Source organism: Salmo trutta, unplaced genomic scaffold (assembly GCF_901001165.1).
Source record: "Salmo trutta unplaced genomic scaffold, fSalTru1.1, whole genome shotgun sequence".
NCBI lineage: Eukaryota > Metazoa > Chordata > Actinopteri > Salmoniformes > Salmonidae > Salmo > Salmo trutta.
Window position 1 is genome coordinate 1,143,451 of NW_021823237.1, and position 16,297 is coordinate 1,159,747.

Here is a 16,297-nt window from a genome sequence, read left to right on the forward strand (position 1 = left end):
TGAAGCTTGTTGCAGCTGGAGACGGTGTCTGAGATGTGTTGCAGCTGGAGACGGTGTCTGAGATGTGAAGCTTGTTGCAGCTGGAGACGGTGTCTGAGATGGGAAGTTTGTTACAGCTGGAGACGGTGTCTGAGATGTGTTGCAGCTGGAGACGGTGTCTGAGATGTGTTGCAGCTGGAAACGGTGTCTGAGATGTGTTGCAGCTGGAGACGGTGTCTGAGATGTGTTGCAGCTGGAGACGGTGTCTGAGATGGGAAGTTTGTTGCAGCTGGAGACGGTGTCTGAGATGTGAAGCTTGTTGCAGCTGGAGACAGTGTCTGAGATGTGAAGCTTGTTGCAGCTGGAGACAGTGTCTGAGATGGGAAGTTTGTTGCAGCTGGAGACGGTGTCTGAGATGTGTTGCAGCTGGAGACGGTGTCTGAGATGTGTTGCAGCTGGAGACGGTGTCTGAGATGTGAAGCTTGTTGCAGCTGGAGACGGTGTCTGAGATGTGTTGCAGCTGGAGACAGTGTCTGAGATGTGAAGTTTGTTACAGCTGGAGACGGTGTCTGAGATGGGAAGTTTGTTGCAGCTGGAGACGGTGTCTGAGATGTGTTGCAGCTGGAGACGGTGTCTGATATGTGAAGTTTGCTGCAGCTGGAGACGGTGTCTGAGATGTGAAGTTTGTTACAGCTGGAGACGGTGTCTGAGATGGGAAGTTTGTTGCAGCTGGAGACGGTGTCTGAGATGTGTTGCAGCTGGAGACGGTGTCTGAGATGGGAAGTTTGTTACAGCTGGAGACGGTGTCTGAGATGGGAAGTTTGTTGCAGCTGGAGACGGTGTCTGAGATGTGTTGCAGCTGGAGACGGTGTCTGAGATGTGTTGCAGCTGGAGACGGTGTCTGAGATGGGAAGTTTGTTGCAGCTGGAGACGGTGTCTGAGATGTGTTGCAGCTGGAGACGGTGTCTGAGATGGGAAGTTTGTTGCAGCTGGAGACGGTGTCTGAGATGGGAAGTTTGTTACAGCTGGAGACGGTGTCTGAGCTGGGAAGTTTGTTACAGCTGGAGACGGTGTCTGAGATGGGAAGTTTGTTGCAGCTAGAGACGGTGTCTGAGATGTGTTGCAGCTGGAGACGGTGTCTGAGATGTGTTGCAGCTGGAGACGGTGTCTGAGATGAGAAGTTTGTTACAGCTGGAGACGGTGTCTGAGATGAGAAGTTTGTTACAGCTGGAGACGGTGTCTGAGATGGGAAGTTTGTTACAGCTGGAGACGGTGTCTGAGATGGGAAGTTTGTTACAGCTGGAGACGGTGTCTGAGATGGGAAGTTTGTTGCAGCTGGAGACGGTGTCTGAGATGTGTTGCAGCTGGAGACGGTGTCTGAGATGGGAAGTTTGTTACAGCTGGAGACGGTGTCTGAGATGTGTTACAGCTGGAGACGGTGTCTGATAGGTGAACCACTCTCAGTTCAGTTCCACTGAGTCGCTGTGTGAAGGACGGCTCTACACTCCTTCTAAACAAGGTATTTGTCCTTTTATAAAGAGACCCTTCGGTCGTCACTCAGAGGGGTCATGCTTCCTGTCCCGACCAACCCGGGTTCCCGACGTCTCTGTCAGTCGTGTTGTAATTCTGCTGAAGGTTGAAGAGGAGAAAAAAACACATCGACCTTCATAGGGCCAGAACTCCTGGGTCCGTCTGATTCAGTGAACAAGACTCCTTCACACATCTAACACCAATTTAAAAAAAACTCCAATCCATCTTCATGTTGTTAGATTAGTCAAAACATTCTGTGTTCATGTTTTTGTTCTTGTTTTTGTTTTGTATCCATGATGAAACGTGTCTCGGTAGACAACGGGATGCCTGAAGCACGGGAGTTTGAGTGATGTCACGACCTGCAACAGGAAGAATAGGGTTAGTATTGAACTGCTAGCGTAGGGACCTGCTCAGAATAGGGTTAGCATTGAACTGCTAGCGTAGTGACCTGCTCAGAATAGGGTTAGTATTGAACTGCTAGCGTAGTGACCTGCTCAGATATAGGGTTAGTATTGAACTGCTAGCGTAGGGACCTGCTCAGAATAGGGTTAGCATTGAACTGCTAGCGTAGGGACCTGCTCAGATATAGGGTTAGTATTGAACTGCTAGCGTAGTGACCTGCTCAGAATAGGGTTAGTATTGAACTGCTAGCGTAGTGACCTGCTCAGATATAGGGTTAGTATTGAACTGCTAGCGTAGGGACCTGCTCAGATATAGGGTTAGTATTGAACTGCTAGCGTAGGGACCTGCTCAGATATAGGGTTAGTATAGAACTGCTAGCGTAGGGACCTGCTCAGAATAGGGTTAGTATAGAACTGCTAGCGTAGGGACCTGCTCAGAATAGGGTTAGCATTGAACTGCTAGCGTAGGGACCTGCTCAGAATAGGGTTAGTATTGAACTGCTAGCGTAGGGACCTGCTCAGAATAGGGTTAGTATAGAACTGCTAGCGTAGGGACCTGCTCAGAATAGGGTTAGTATTGAACTGCTAGCGTAGGGACCTGCTCAGAATAGGGTTAGTATTGAACTGCTAGCGTAGGGACCTGCTCAGAATAGGGTTAGCATTGAACTGCTAGCGTAGGGACCTGCTCAGATATAGGGTTAGCATTGAACTGCTAGCGTAGGGACCTGCTCAGAATAGGGTTAGTATTGAACTGCTAGCGTAGGGACCTGCTCAGAATAGGGTTAGTATTGAACTGCTAGCGTAGGGACCTGCTCAGATATAGGGTTAGTATAGAACTGCTAGCGTAGGGACCTGCTCAGAATAGGGTTAGTATTGAACTGCTAGCGTAGGGACCTGCTCAGAATAGGGTTAGTATTGAACTGCTAGCGTAGGGACCTGCTCAGAATAGGGTTAGTATTGAACTGCTAGCATAGGGACCTGCTCAGATATAGGGTTAGTATTGAACTGCTAGCGTAGGGACCTGCTCAGAATAGGGTTAGTATAGAACTGCTAGCGTAGGGACCTGCTCAGATATAGGGTTAGTATTGAACTGCTAGCGTAGGGACCTGCTCAGAATAGGGTTAGTATTGAACTGCTAGCGTAGGGACCTGCTCAGATATAGGGTTAGTATTGAACTGCTAGCATAGGGACCTGCTCAGAATAGGGTTAGTATTGAACTGCTAGCGTAGGGACCTGCTCAGAATAGGGTTAGTATTGAACTGCTAGCGTAGGGACCTGCTCAGATATAGGGTTAGCATTGAACTGCTAGCGTAGGGACCTGCTCAGAATAGGGTTAGTATAGAACTGCTAGCGTAGGGACCTGCTCAGATATAGGGTTAGTATAGAACTGCTAGCGTAGGGACCTGCTCAGATATAGGGTTAGCATTGAACTGCTAGCGTAGGGACCTGCTCAGATATAGGGTTAGTATTGAACTGCTAGCGTAGGGACCTGCTCAGATATAGGGTTAGCATTGAACTGCTAGCGTAGGGACCTGCTCAGAATAGGGTTAGTATAGAACTGCTAGCGTAGGGACCTGCTCAGAATAGGGTTAGTATTGAACTGCTAGCGTAGGGACCTGCTCAGATATAGGGTTAGTATTGAACTGCTAGCGTAGGGACCTGCTCAGATATAGGGTTAGTATTGAACTGCTAGCGTAGGGACCTGCTCAGAATAGGGTTAGTATTGAACTGCTAGCGTAGGGACCTGCTCAGAATAGGGTTAGTATTGAACTGCTAGCGTAGGGACCTGCTCAGAATAGGGTTAGTATAGAACTGCTAGCGTCGGGACCTGCTCGATAGGCGCCTATAGATTCAGAGGGGCGCCTATAGACTCAGAGGGGCGCCTATAGACTCAGAGGGGCGCCTATAGACTCAGAGGGGCGCCAATAGACTCAGAGGGGCGCCTATAGACTCAGGGGGGCGCCTATAGACTCAGGGGGGCGCCTGTCGACTCAGGGGGGCGCCTGTCGACTCAGGGGGGCGCCTGTCGACTCAGAGGGGCGCCTGTCGACTCAGAGGGGCGCCTGTCGACTCAGAGGGGCGCCTGTCGACTCAGAGGGGCGCCTATCGACTCAGAGGGGCGCCTATCGACTCAGAGGGGCGCCTATCGACTCAGAGGGGCGCCTATCGACTCAGAGGGGCGCCTATCGACTCAGAGGGGCGCCTATGGCGCCCATAGACTCAGGGGGGCGCCCATAGACTCAGGGGGGCGCCCGTAGACTCGGGGGGCGCCCGTAGACTCGGGGGGCGCCCGTAGACTCAGAGGGGCGCCCGTAGACTCAGAGGGGCTCCCGTAGACTCAGAGGGGCGCCTATAGATTCAGAGGGGCGCCTATAGATTCAGAGGGGCGCCTATAGATTCAGGGGGGCGGCTATAGATTCAGGGGGGCGGCTATAGATTCAGGGGGGCGGCTATAGACTCAGAGGGGCGCCTATAGACTCAGGGGGGCGCCTATAGACTCAGGGGGGCGCCTATAGACTCAGGGGGGCGCCTATAGACTCAGGGGGGCGCCTATAGACTCAGGGGGGCGCCTATAGACTCAGAGGGGCGCCTATAGACTCAGAGGGGCGCCTATAGACTCAGAGGGGCGCCTATAGACTCAGAGGGGCGCCTATAGACTCAGAGGGGCGCCTACAGACTCAGAGGGGCGCCTATAGACTCAGAGGGGCGCCTATAGACTCAGAGGGGCGCCTATAGATTCTTACATTGTGCAGGGGGCGGTCACTAGGACTTGCTGATGTTCTCGTAGATGACATCACTGGCGACGGACTGTGTCTTCTTCTTCCACATGAGCAGGACACACTGGTGGATGAACACATACTGCTCCTACGGGAAGTGACATCATACAGGAAGAACGTCAACAGAAGAATGTTTCATTGACAGTGCAAAAGGGTGTCTGAAATGGCACCCTATTCCCTATATAGTGCACTAGTTCTGACCTGAGCCCTATTCCCTATATAGTGGTACTACTATAGACCAGAGCCCTATTCCCTATATAGTGCCCTAGTTCTGACCTGAGCCCTATTCCCTATATAGTGCACTAGTTCTGACCAGACCCCAGGTGGGTCCCTACAGTACCTCATCTCATCTCAGATCCTAACCCTACTAACCCTAAACCCCACTGGGACTGGCTCTACCTCCGTCTGGACCATGGAGAGAAGATGGTACCTCATCTCAGATCCTAACCCTACTAACCCTAAACCCCACTGGGACTGGCTCTACCTCCGTCTGGACCATGGAGAGAAGATGGTACCTCATCTCAGATCCTAACCCTACTAACCCTAAACCCCACTGGGACTGTCTCTACCTCCGTCTGGACCATGGAGAGAAGATGGTACCTCATCTCAGATCCTAACCCTACTAACCCTAAACCCCACTGGGACTGTCTCTACCTCCGTCTGGACCATGGAGAGAAGATGGGACCTCATCTCAGATCCTAACCCTACTAACCCTAAACCCCACTGGGACTGGCTCTACCTCCGTCTGGACCATGGAGAGAAGATGGTACCTCATCTCAGATCCTAACCCTACTAACCCTAAACCCCACTGGGACTGGCTCTACCTCCGTCTGGACCATGGAGAGAAGATGGTACCTCATCTCAGATCCTAACCCTACTAACCCTAAACCCCACTGGGACTGTCTCTACCTCCGTCTGGACCATGGAGAGAAGATGGGACCTCATCTCAGATCCTAACCCTACTAACCCTAAACCCCACTGGGACTGTCTCTACCTCCGTCTGGACCATGGAGAGAAGATGGTACCTCATCTCAGATCCTAACCCTACTAACCCTAAACCCCACTGGGACTGTCTCTGACCTCCGTCTGGACCATGGAGAGAAGATGGTACCTCATCTCAGATCCTAACCCTACTAACCCTAAACCCCACTGGGACTGGCTCTACCTCCGTCTGGACCATGGAGAGAAGATGGTACCTCATCTCAGATCCTAACCCTACTAACCCTAAACCCCACTGGGACTGTCTCTACCTCCGTCTGGACCATGGAGAGAAGATGGGACCTCATCTCAGATCCTAACCCTACTAACCCTAAACCCCACTGGGACTGTCTCTACCTCCGTCTGGACCATGGAGAGAAGATGGGACCTCATCTCAGATCCTAACCCTACTAACCCTAAACCCCACTGGGACTGTCTCTACCTCCGTCTGGACCATGGAGAGAAGATGGGACCTCATCTCAGATCCTAACCCTACTAACCCTAAACCCCACTGGGACTGTCTCTACCTCCGTCTGGACCATGGAGAGAAGATGGGACCTCATCTCAGATCCTAACCCTACTAACCCTAAACCCCACTGGGACTGTCTCTACCTCCGTCTGGACCATGGAGAGAAGATGGTACCTCATCTCAGATCCTAACCCTACTAACCCTAAACCCCACTGGGACTGGCTCTACCTCCGTCTGGACCATGGAGAGAAGATGGTACCTCATCTCAGATCCTAACCCTACTAACCCTAAACCCCACTGGGTCTGTCTCTACCTCCGTCTGGACCATGGAGAGAAGATGGGACCTCATCTCAGATCCTAACCCTACTAACCCTAAACCCCACTGGGACTGTCTCTGACCTCCGTCTGGACCATGGAGAGTCGATGGGACCTCATCTCAGACACCATCCCCAGGATGTCAGTAAACTCGTGTTCTCTGATGTGCTGCATCAGACGGTCCAGAGCTATGAAGGTCCCTGTCCGGCCCACACCAGCACTGTGGAGAGAACACAAGATCATGTTAGTGGAGAGATACCAGCACTGTGGAGAGATACCAGCACTGTGGAGAGAAACCAGCACTGTGGAGAGAAACCAGCACTGTGGAGAGAAACCAGCACTGTGGAGAGACACCAGCACTGTGGAGAGAACACAAGATCATGTTAGTGGAGAGATACCAGCACTGTGGAGAGACACCAGCACTGTGGAGAGACGCCAGCACTGTGGAGAGACGCCAGCACTGTGGAGAGACGCCAGCACTGTGGAGAGACGCCAGCACTGTGGAGAGACGCCAGCACTGTGGAGAGACGCCAGCACTGTGGAGAGACGCCAGCACTGTGGAGAGACGCCAGCACTGTGGAGAGACGACAGCTCTGTGGAGAGACGCCAGCACTGTGGAGAGACGCCAGCACTGTGGAGAGGCGCCAGCACTGTGGAGAGGCGCCAGCACTGTGGAGAGGCGCCAGCACTGTGGAGAGGCGCCAGCACTGTGGAGAGACGCCAGCACTGTGGAGAGACGCCAGCACTGTGGAGAGACGCCAGCACTGTGGAGAGACGCCAGCACTGTGGAGAGACGCCAGCACTGTGGAGAGGCGCCAGCACTGTGGAGAGGCGCCAGCACTGTGGAGAGGCGCCAGCACTGTGGAGAGACGCCAGCACTGTGGAGAGACGCCAGCACTGTGGAGAGACGCCAGCACTGTGGAGAGACGACACCAGCACTGTGGAGAGAGACACCAGCACTGTGGAGAGAGACACCAGCACTGTGGAGAGAGACACCAGCACTGTGGAGAGAGACACCAGCACTGTGGAGAGACACCAGCACTGTGGAGAGATACCAGCACTGTGGAGAGATACCAGCACTGTGGAGAGACATTTCCTTTAGATCATTTGATACAAACAGAGCAGAACTGAATTGGTCAAATACATGTTTTATTATATTGAACCTTTATTCAACTAGGCCAGTCAGTTAAGAACAAATTGTTATTTACAGCGACGTCCTCCACCGGGCCAAACCCAGACGACGCTGGGCCAATTGTGCCCCGCCCCTATGGCTCACCCAATCACGGCCAGTTGTGATACAAGCTTTTAATACTTTAAAAAACGATTTACCGATTTTTTTGCAGAGTTTTACATCCACCGAGGTCATATTGAATGTAACCCAGTGACATGTCCTGACCCTTGTAAGAGGTCGTTTTCCATAGTAGGGCGCGACAGGTGGGGTGTTTTGGGTGGTTTTGGGTTTTCTGTTTCTATGTAGGGTTTTCTAGATTTCTATGTTTTTGTTTTTCTATGTTTTGGCCGGGTATGGTTTCCAATCGGAGGCAACTGTCTATCATTGTCTCTGATTGGAAACCATACTTAGGCAGCCTGTTTTTTTTCATGTGTGGGTTGTGGGTAGTTGTTTTCCGTTTTGTCAAAGTGTACCTTACCTGTTGGTCGTTTTGTTGTTTTTGTTTTTTTTTCATTAAAGAGAAGAATGAGCACTACCCACGCTGCACTACCCACGCTGCACTACCCACGCTGCACTACCCACGCTGCACCTTGGGTCTCCTTTAGACGACCCCTGCATTACACCCAGTTTTCTACCTGAGAGAGGGTCGGTACCGAGCAGCTTGACAGCACGGCCCCTGTGGTTGAGCCTGGTAGACCCCGTACGTACCTGCAGTGAACCACAATGGGTTCTTTGGTGCGGTTGGCCTGCTGGCGGACGATGTGGACGAACTTCAGGATGCTATCGATGGCGTTGACCGTGGGGACGCCGTGGTCCGGCCAGGATGTGTAGTTGAGATGGAGGACGTCCTGAGACTCATCAGCCTGCAAGGGGAAGAGACAAGCAGTTAGACAGGGCTGATGGATTAGTATACACCAGATCTCTCCATCTCTCTACCGGGTCTATCTAGCAGCAGGACACCTCTATAACATTTGGCTCAGATGTTTACATTACACCAGATCTCTCCATCTCTCTACTGGGTCTAGCTAGCAGCAGGACACCTCTATAACATTTGACTCAGATGTTTACATTACAGCAGATCTCTCCATCTCTCTACCGGGTCGATCTAGCAGCAGGACACCTCTATAACATTTGGCTCAGATGTTTACATTATACCAGATCTCTCCATCTCTCTACCGGGTCTAGCTAGCAGGACACCTCTATAACATTTGTCTCAGATGTTTACATTACACCAGATCTCTCCATCTCTCTACTGGGTCTAGCTAGCTAGCAGGACACCTCTATAACATTTGACTCAGATGTTTACATTATACCAGATCTCTCCATCTCTCTACCGGGTTGATCTAGCAGGACACCTCTATAACATTTGACTCACATTACTGTAGCATAAGGGCGATTCCACGGCAGGAAAATATTTTTGGTATCTCACGTTGTTCTGGAAATGCTCACATATAAAACGGAAGGATGTTTGAAATGCTTTTTTACATTTGTAACACAAACCATTTTTTTTTTTTAAATCCTGATGAAAGTGTCAGACCCAGAGATCCCATCTAGTGTCATTTAGACCTCTACCTGTCAGACCCTGAGATACCATCTAGTGTCAATTAGACCTCTAGGTGTCAGACCCAGAGATACCATCTAGTGTCATTTAGACCTCTAGGTGTCTCCTGTCAGACCCAGAGATACCATCTAGTGTCATTTAGACCTCTACGTGTCAGACCCAGAGATCCCATCTAGTGCCATTTAATCTGTCGTTCTGCCCCTGAACAAGGCAGTTAACCCACTGTTCCCCGGGAGGCTGTTATTGAAAATAAGAATTTGTTCTTAACTGACTTGCCTCGTTAAATAAAGGTCAAATAAAAAAATAAAAAAATTAGCCCTGAGATACTGACTGCATGTTCATTACATTATCTTTAGTCAGAACACAGCTGTGCTACGATCATTACATTATCTCTAGTCAGAACACAGCTATGCTACATTATCTCTAGTCAGAACACAGCTGTACTACGATCATTACATTATCTCTAGTCAGAACACAGCTATGCTACGATCATTACATTATCTCTAGTCAGAACACAGCTATGCTACATTATCTCTAGTCAGAACACAGCTGTACTACGATCATTACATTATCTCTAGTCAGAACACAGCTATGCTACATTATCTCTAGTCAGAACAGCTATGCTACGATCATTACATTATCTCTAGTCAGAACACAGCTATGCTACGATCATTACATTATCTCTAGTCAGAACACAGCTATGCTATGATCATTACATTATCTCTCGTCAGAACGTGGCTGTGCTACGATCATTACATTATCTCTAGTCAGAACGTGGCTATGCTACGATCATTACATTATCACTAGTCAGAACACAGCTATGCTACGATCATTACATTATCTCTAGTCAGAACGCGGCTATGCTAAATTATCTCTAGTCAGAACACAGCTATGCTACGATCATTACATTATCTCTAGTCAGAACACAGCTATGCTACGATCATTACATTATCTCTAGTCAGAACGCAGCTATGCTACGATCATTACATTATCTCTAGTCAGAACGCAGCTATGCTACGATCATTACATTATCTCTAGTCAGAATGTGGCTATGCTACGATCATTACATTATCTCTAGTCAGAACACAGCTATGCTACATTATCTCTAGTCAGAACGTGGCTATGCTACGGTCATTACATTATCTCTAGTCAGAACGCGGCTATGCTACGGTCATTACATTATCTCTAGTTAGAACACAGCTATGCTACGATCATTACATTATCTCTAGCCAGAACACAGCTATGCTACATTATCTCTAGTCAGAACACAGCTATGCTACGATCATTACATTATCTCTAGTCAGAACACAGCTATGCTACGATCATTACATTATCTCGTCAGAACACAGCTATGCTACATTATCTCTAGTCAGAACACAGCTATGCTACGATCATTACATTATCTCTAGTCAGAACACAGCTATGCTACGATCATTACATTATCTCTAGTCAGAACACAGCTATGCTACGATCATTACATTATCTCTAGTCAGAACACAGCTATGCTACGATCATTACATTATCTCTAGTCAGAACACAGCTATGCTACGATCATTACATTATCTCTAGTCAGAACACAGCTATGCTACGATCATTACATTATCTCTAGTCAGAACACAGCTATGCTACGATCATTACATTATCTCTAGCCAGAACACAGCTATGCTACATTATCTCTAGTCAGAACACAGCTATGCTACGATCATTACATTATCTCTAGCCAGAACACAGCTATGCTATGATCATTACATTATCTCTAGTCAGAACGTGGCTATGCTACATTATCTCTAGTCAGAACGTGGCTATGCTGCGATCATTACATTATCTCTAGTCAGAACGTGGCTATGCTGCGATCATTATATTATCTCTAATCAGAACGCGGCTATGCTACATTATCTCTAGTCAGAACGTGGCTATGCTACATTATCTCTAGTCAGAACGTGGCTATGCTGTGATCATTACATTATCTCTAGTCAGAACGTGGCTATGCTACGATCATTACATTATCTCTAGTCAGAACACAGCTATGCTACGATCATTACATTATCTCTACAACACACTAGTGCATCGCACAGTTCGGGCTTGAATTGATGTATCTCTAGAGAAACTGCATTGAGCTCACACCAACAAACAAAATAAGGAAATGGAACAAATAATTGAATGGATGTCGGTCAATTAGTTGCTTAAAAAACGGAAAATAACAGACATTTCAGTTAATGCTCAGCACAAAAAATATTCATATTGATATCTCAAAAGAGTTTTTATTTTGTTAAATTTTAGAAATAGTTTTGACACACATACAGTTGAATTCGGAGGTTTACATCCACTTTAGGTTGGAGTCATTAAAACTCGTTTTTCAACCACTCCACAAATTTCTTGTTACCAAACTATAGTTTTTGCAAGTCGGTTAGGACATCTACTTTGTGCATGACAAGTCATTTTTCCAACAATTGTTTACAGACAGATTATTTCACTTATAATTCCCTGTATCACACTTCAAGTGGGTCAGAAGTTTACATACACTAAGTTGACTGTGCCTTTAAACAGCTTGGAAAATTCCAGAAAATGATGTCATGGCTTTAGAAGCTTCTGATAGGCTAATTGACATCATTTGAGTCAATTGGAGGTGTATCTGTGGATGTATTTCAAGGCCTACCTTCAAACTCAGTGCCTCTTTGCTTGACATCATGGGAAAATCAAAAGAAATCAGCCAAGACCTCAGAAAATAAATTGTAGACCTCCACAAGTCTGGTTCATCCTTGGGAGCAATTTCCAAATGCCTGAAGGTACCATGTTCATCTGTACAAACAATAGTACGCAAGTATAAACACCACGAGACCACGCAGCCGTCATACCGCTCAGGAAGGAGACGCATTCTGTCTCCTAGAGATTAACGTACTTGGTGCGAAAAGTACAAATCAATCCCAGAACAACAGCAAAAGACCTTGTGAAGATGCTGGAAGAAACAGGTACAAAAGTATCTATATCCACAGTAAAATGAGTCCTATATCGACATAACCTGAAAGGCCGCTCAGCAAGGAAGAAGCCACTGCTCCAAAACCGCCATAAAAAAGCCAGACTACGGTTTGCAACTGTACTTTTTGGAGAAATGTCCTCTGGTCTGATGAAACAAAAATAGAACTGTTTGGCCATAATGACCATCGTTATGTTTGGAGGAAAAAGGGGGAGGCTTGCAAGCCGAAGATCACCATCCCAACCGTGAAGCACGGAGGTGGCAGCATCATGTTGTGGGGGTGCTTTGCTGCAGGAGGGACTGGTGCACTTCACAAAATAGATGGCATCATGAGGCAGGAAAATGATGTGGATATATTGAAGCAACATCTGAAGACATCAGTCAGGAAGTTAAAGTTTGGTCGCAAATGGATCTTCCAAGTGGACAATAACCCCAAGCATACTTCCAAAGTTGTGACAAAATGGCTTAAGGACAACAAAGTCAAGGTATTGGAGTGACCATCACAAAGCCCTGAACTCAATCTTATAGAAAATGTGTGTGCAGAACTGAAAAAGCATGTGCGAGCAAGGAGGCCTACAAACCTGACTCAGTTACACCAGCTCTGTCAGGAGGAATGGGCCAAAATTCACCCAACTTATTGTGGGAAGCTTGTGGAAGGCTACCCGAAACGTTTCATCCAAGTTAAACAATTTAAATGCAATGCTACCAAATACTAATTGAGTGTATGTAAACTTCTGACCCACTGGGAATGTGATGAAAGAAATAAAAGCTGAAATAAATCATTCTCTCTACTATTATTCTGACATTTCACATTCTTAAAATAAAGTGGTGATCCTAACTGACCTAAAACAGGGAATTTTTACTGGGGATTAAATGTCAGGAATTGTGAAAAACTGAGTTTAAATGTATATGGCTAAGGTGTATGTAAACTTCCGACTTCAACTATAGGTCTATGCGCTAGGCTACATTTAAAAAAAATGTATTTATTTATTCCACCTTTATTTAACCAGGTAGGCTAGTTGAGAACAAGTCCTTTATTTAACCAGGTAGGTTAGTAGAGAACAAGTCCTTTATTTAACCAGGTAGGCTAGTTGAGAACAAGTCCTTTATTTAACCAGGTAGGCTAGTTGAGAACAAGTCCTTTATTTAACCAGGTAGGCTAGTTGAGAACAAGTCCTTTATTTAACCAGGTAGGTTAGTTGAGAACAAGTCCTTTATTTAACCAGGTAGGCTAGTTGAGAACAAGTCCTTTATTTAACCAGGTAGGCCAGTTGAGAACAAGTTCTCATTTACAACTGCGACCTGGCCAAGATAAAGCAATGCAGTTCGACAACATACAACAACACAGAGTTACACATGGAGTAAAAACAAACATACAGTCAATAATACAGCAGAATGAGGAGTGCGATGAGGTGTACATGAGGTGTGCGACTATGACTCCAACAAGTCGCAAAAATAAAAGCCATTGTTTCTTAAGCTGGGCATCACTGACAAGTGATAATATATAATTCACAAGCGATACGCTAATATTGTCACCCATCAGACTATTCTTGATTTAATCTGGTCTTTACATACAATACTAAATAATACATGTTCAGCGTAAATTGTTAAAAGTAGTTCTCGTGCAACGAGTGTTGTTTGATTTGTTAAACTTTGAAATCAGTGTTGTTTTGTTAAACTTTCAAATCAGTGTTGTTTTGTTAAACTTTCAAATCAGTGTTGTTTGTTTTGTTAAACTTTGAAATCAGTGTTGTTTTGTTAAACTTTGAAATCAGTGTTGTTTGTTTTGTTCAACTTTGAAATCAGTGTTGTTTGTTTTGTTCAACTTTGAAATCAGTGTTGTTTTGTTAAACTTTGAAATCAGTTGTTGTTTGTTTATCATGTAATGCTGTAGATCCACTCACATATCCCAGTCTGAAGTTCCGTATGGTCCATTCTGGTGATTCTGACTCGGACAGCATCTCAACACTGATCTCTCCGTAGGCCACCGGCTCGTCTGTGAACGGCCAGTAGTGGTCACACTTCACCCTGCGTCTCTCATTACACTGCGTCAGCATCACAATGACCCGGCTCTTCTGCTGCAGGACCATGTTCCAGAAGTCGTTCCTCGTCTCAGGCAGAGGGCCCTGGGTGGCGATGTACTCTCTGGGTGATTTATAACCCTGTAGAGGGAGAAAACCAGGGTTATGGTTACTGGAGGGGGAGAGGATGATGTAGTTGGTATGTACTGGTACTGAATGGTATGTAGTTGGTATGTACTGGTACTTACTGGTATGTAGTTGGTATGTACTGGTACTTACTGGTATGTAGTTGGCATGTATTGGTATGTAGTTGGTACGTACTGGTATGTAATGGTATGTAGTTGGTATGTAATGGTTCTTACTGGTATGTAGTTGGTATGCACTGGTACTTACTGGTATGTAGTTGGTATGTAGTTGGTATGTAATGGTATGTAGTTGGTATGTACTGGTACTTACTGGTATGTAGTTGGTATGTACTGGTACTTACTGGTATGTAGTTGGTATGTACTGGTACTTACTGGTATGTAGTTGGTATGTACTGGTACTTACTGGTATGTAGTTTGTATGTACTGGTTCTTACTGGTATGTAGTTGGTATGTAATGGTATGTAGTTGGTATGTACTGGTTCTTACTGGTATTTAGTTGGTATGTACTGGTACTTACTGGTATGTAGTTTGTATGTAATGGTATGTAGTTGGTATGTACTGGTACTTACTGGTATGTAGTTGGTATGTAATGGTATGTAGTTGGTATGTACTGGTATGTAGTTGGTATGCACTGGTACTTACTGGTATGTAGTTGGTATGTAGTTGTATGTAATGGTATGTAGTTGGTATTTAGTTGGTATGTACTGGTTCTTACTGGTATGTAGTTGGTATGTACTGGTACTTACTGGTATGTAGTTTGTATGTAATGGTATGTAGTTGGTATGTACTGGTACTTACTGGTATGTAGTTGGTATGTAATGGTATGTAGTTGGTATGTACTGGTATGTAGTTGGTATGCACTGGTACTTACTGGTATGTAATGGTATGTAGTTGGTATTTAGTTGGTATGCACTGGTACTTACTGGTATGTAGTTGGTATGTAGTTGGTATGTAATGGTATGTACTTGGTATGTAGTTGGTATGTAATGGTATGTAGTTGGTATGCACTGGTGCTTACTGATATGTAGTTGGTACTTACTGGTATGTAGTAGGTATGTAGTTGGTATGTAGTTGGTATGTAGTTGGTATGTAATGGTATGTAGTTGGTATGTAATGGTATGTAGTTGGTATGTAGTTGGTATGTACTGGTATGTAGTTGGTATGTAGTTGGTATGTAATGGTATGTAGTTGGTATGTAATGGTACGTAGTTGGTATGTAGTTGGTATGTAATGGTATGTAGTTGGTATGTAGTTGGTATGCACTGGTACTTACTGGTATGTAGTTGGTATGTAATGGTATGTAGTTGGTATGTAATGGTGTGTAGTTGGTATGCACTGGTACTTACTGGTATGTAGTTGGCGTTGATGTAGTCAGATCCCTCGTCGTTATGTAAATAGATCAGCTTCACTCTGCTGAAGTCATCTGGGGAAAGTCACGGTTCTATTCAGTACTCATCAGTTTCCTGTTTCCTGTTTCTACAGATTAACCAGCATGTTATATATGGCCTAGTGTCTGGTCTCTCACATGGCAGGATGTTGGTGTAGTGTTATATATGGTCCCCCTGGTCACTCACATGGCAGGATGTTGGTGTTCTGTTATATATGGCATAGTGTCCGGTCACTCACATGGCAGGATGTTGGTGTGCTGTTATATATGGTCCCCCTGGTCACTCACATGGCAGGATGTTGGTGTTCTGTTATATATGGCATAGTGTCCGGTCACTCACATGGCAGGATGTTGGTGTGCTGTTATATATGGTCCCCCTGGTCACTCACATGGCAGGATGTTGGTGTGCTGTTATATATGGTCCCCCTGGTCACTCACATGGCAGGATGTTGGTGTACTGTTATATATGGTCCCCCTGGTCACTCACATGGCAGGATGTTGGTGTACTGTTATATATGGTCCCCCTGGTCACTCACATGGCAGGATGTTGGTGTGCTGTTATATATGGTCCCCCTGGTCACTCACATG

The 16,297-nt window shown here is 46.3% G+C and overlaps 1 protein-coding gene across 2 annotated transcripts in view; it reads right to left on the reverse strand.

Moving 5' to 3' along the window:
- Positions 1-1,783: 1,783 nt before the first annotated feature.
- The window catches only part of LOC115189860 (receptor-type tyrosine-protein phosphatase O), a 43,234-nt gene continuing 28,720 nt past the window's right edge, over positions 1,784-16,297 (reverse strand). For both annotated transcript variants that reach the window (XM_029748396.1, XM_029748395.1), the window contains 6 exons: positions 15,669-15,745; positions 14,060-14,317; positions 8,329-8,483; positions 6,534-6,669; positions 4,655-4,775; positions 1,784-1,868 (listed from right to left, as the gene is read on the reverse strand). In XM_029748396.1, the coding sequence (XP_029604256.1) occupies positions 4,674-4,775; positions 6,534-6,669; positions 8,329-8,483; positions 14,060-14,317; positions 15,669-15,745 (728 nt within the window). In that variant the 3' untranslated portion in view covers positions 1,784-1,868; positions 4,655-4,673. The remainder of the gene's footprint in view (positions 1,869-4,654; positions 4,776-6,533; positions 6,670-8,328; positions 8,484-14,059; positions 14,318-15,668; positions 15,746-16,297) is intronic.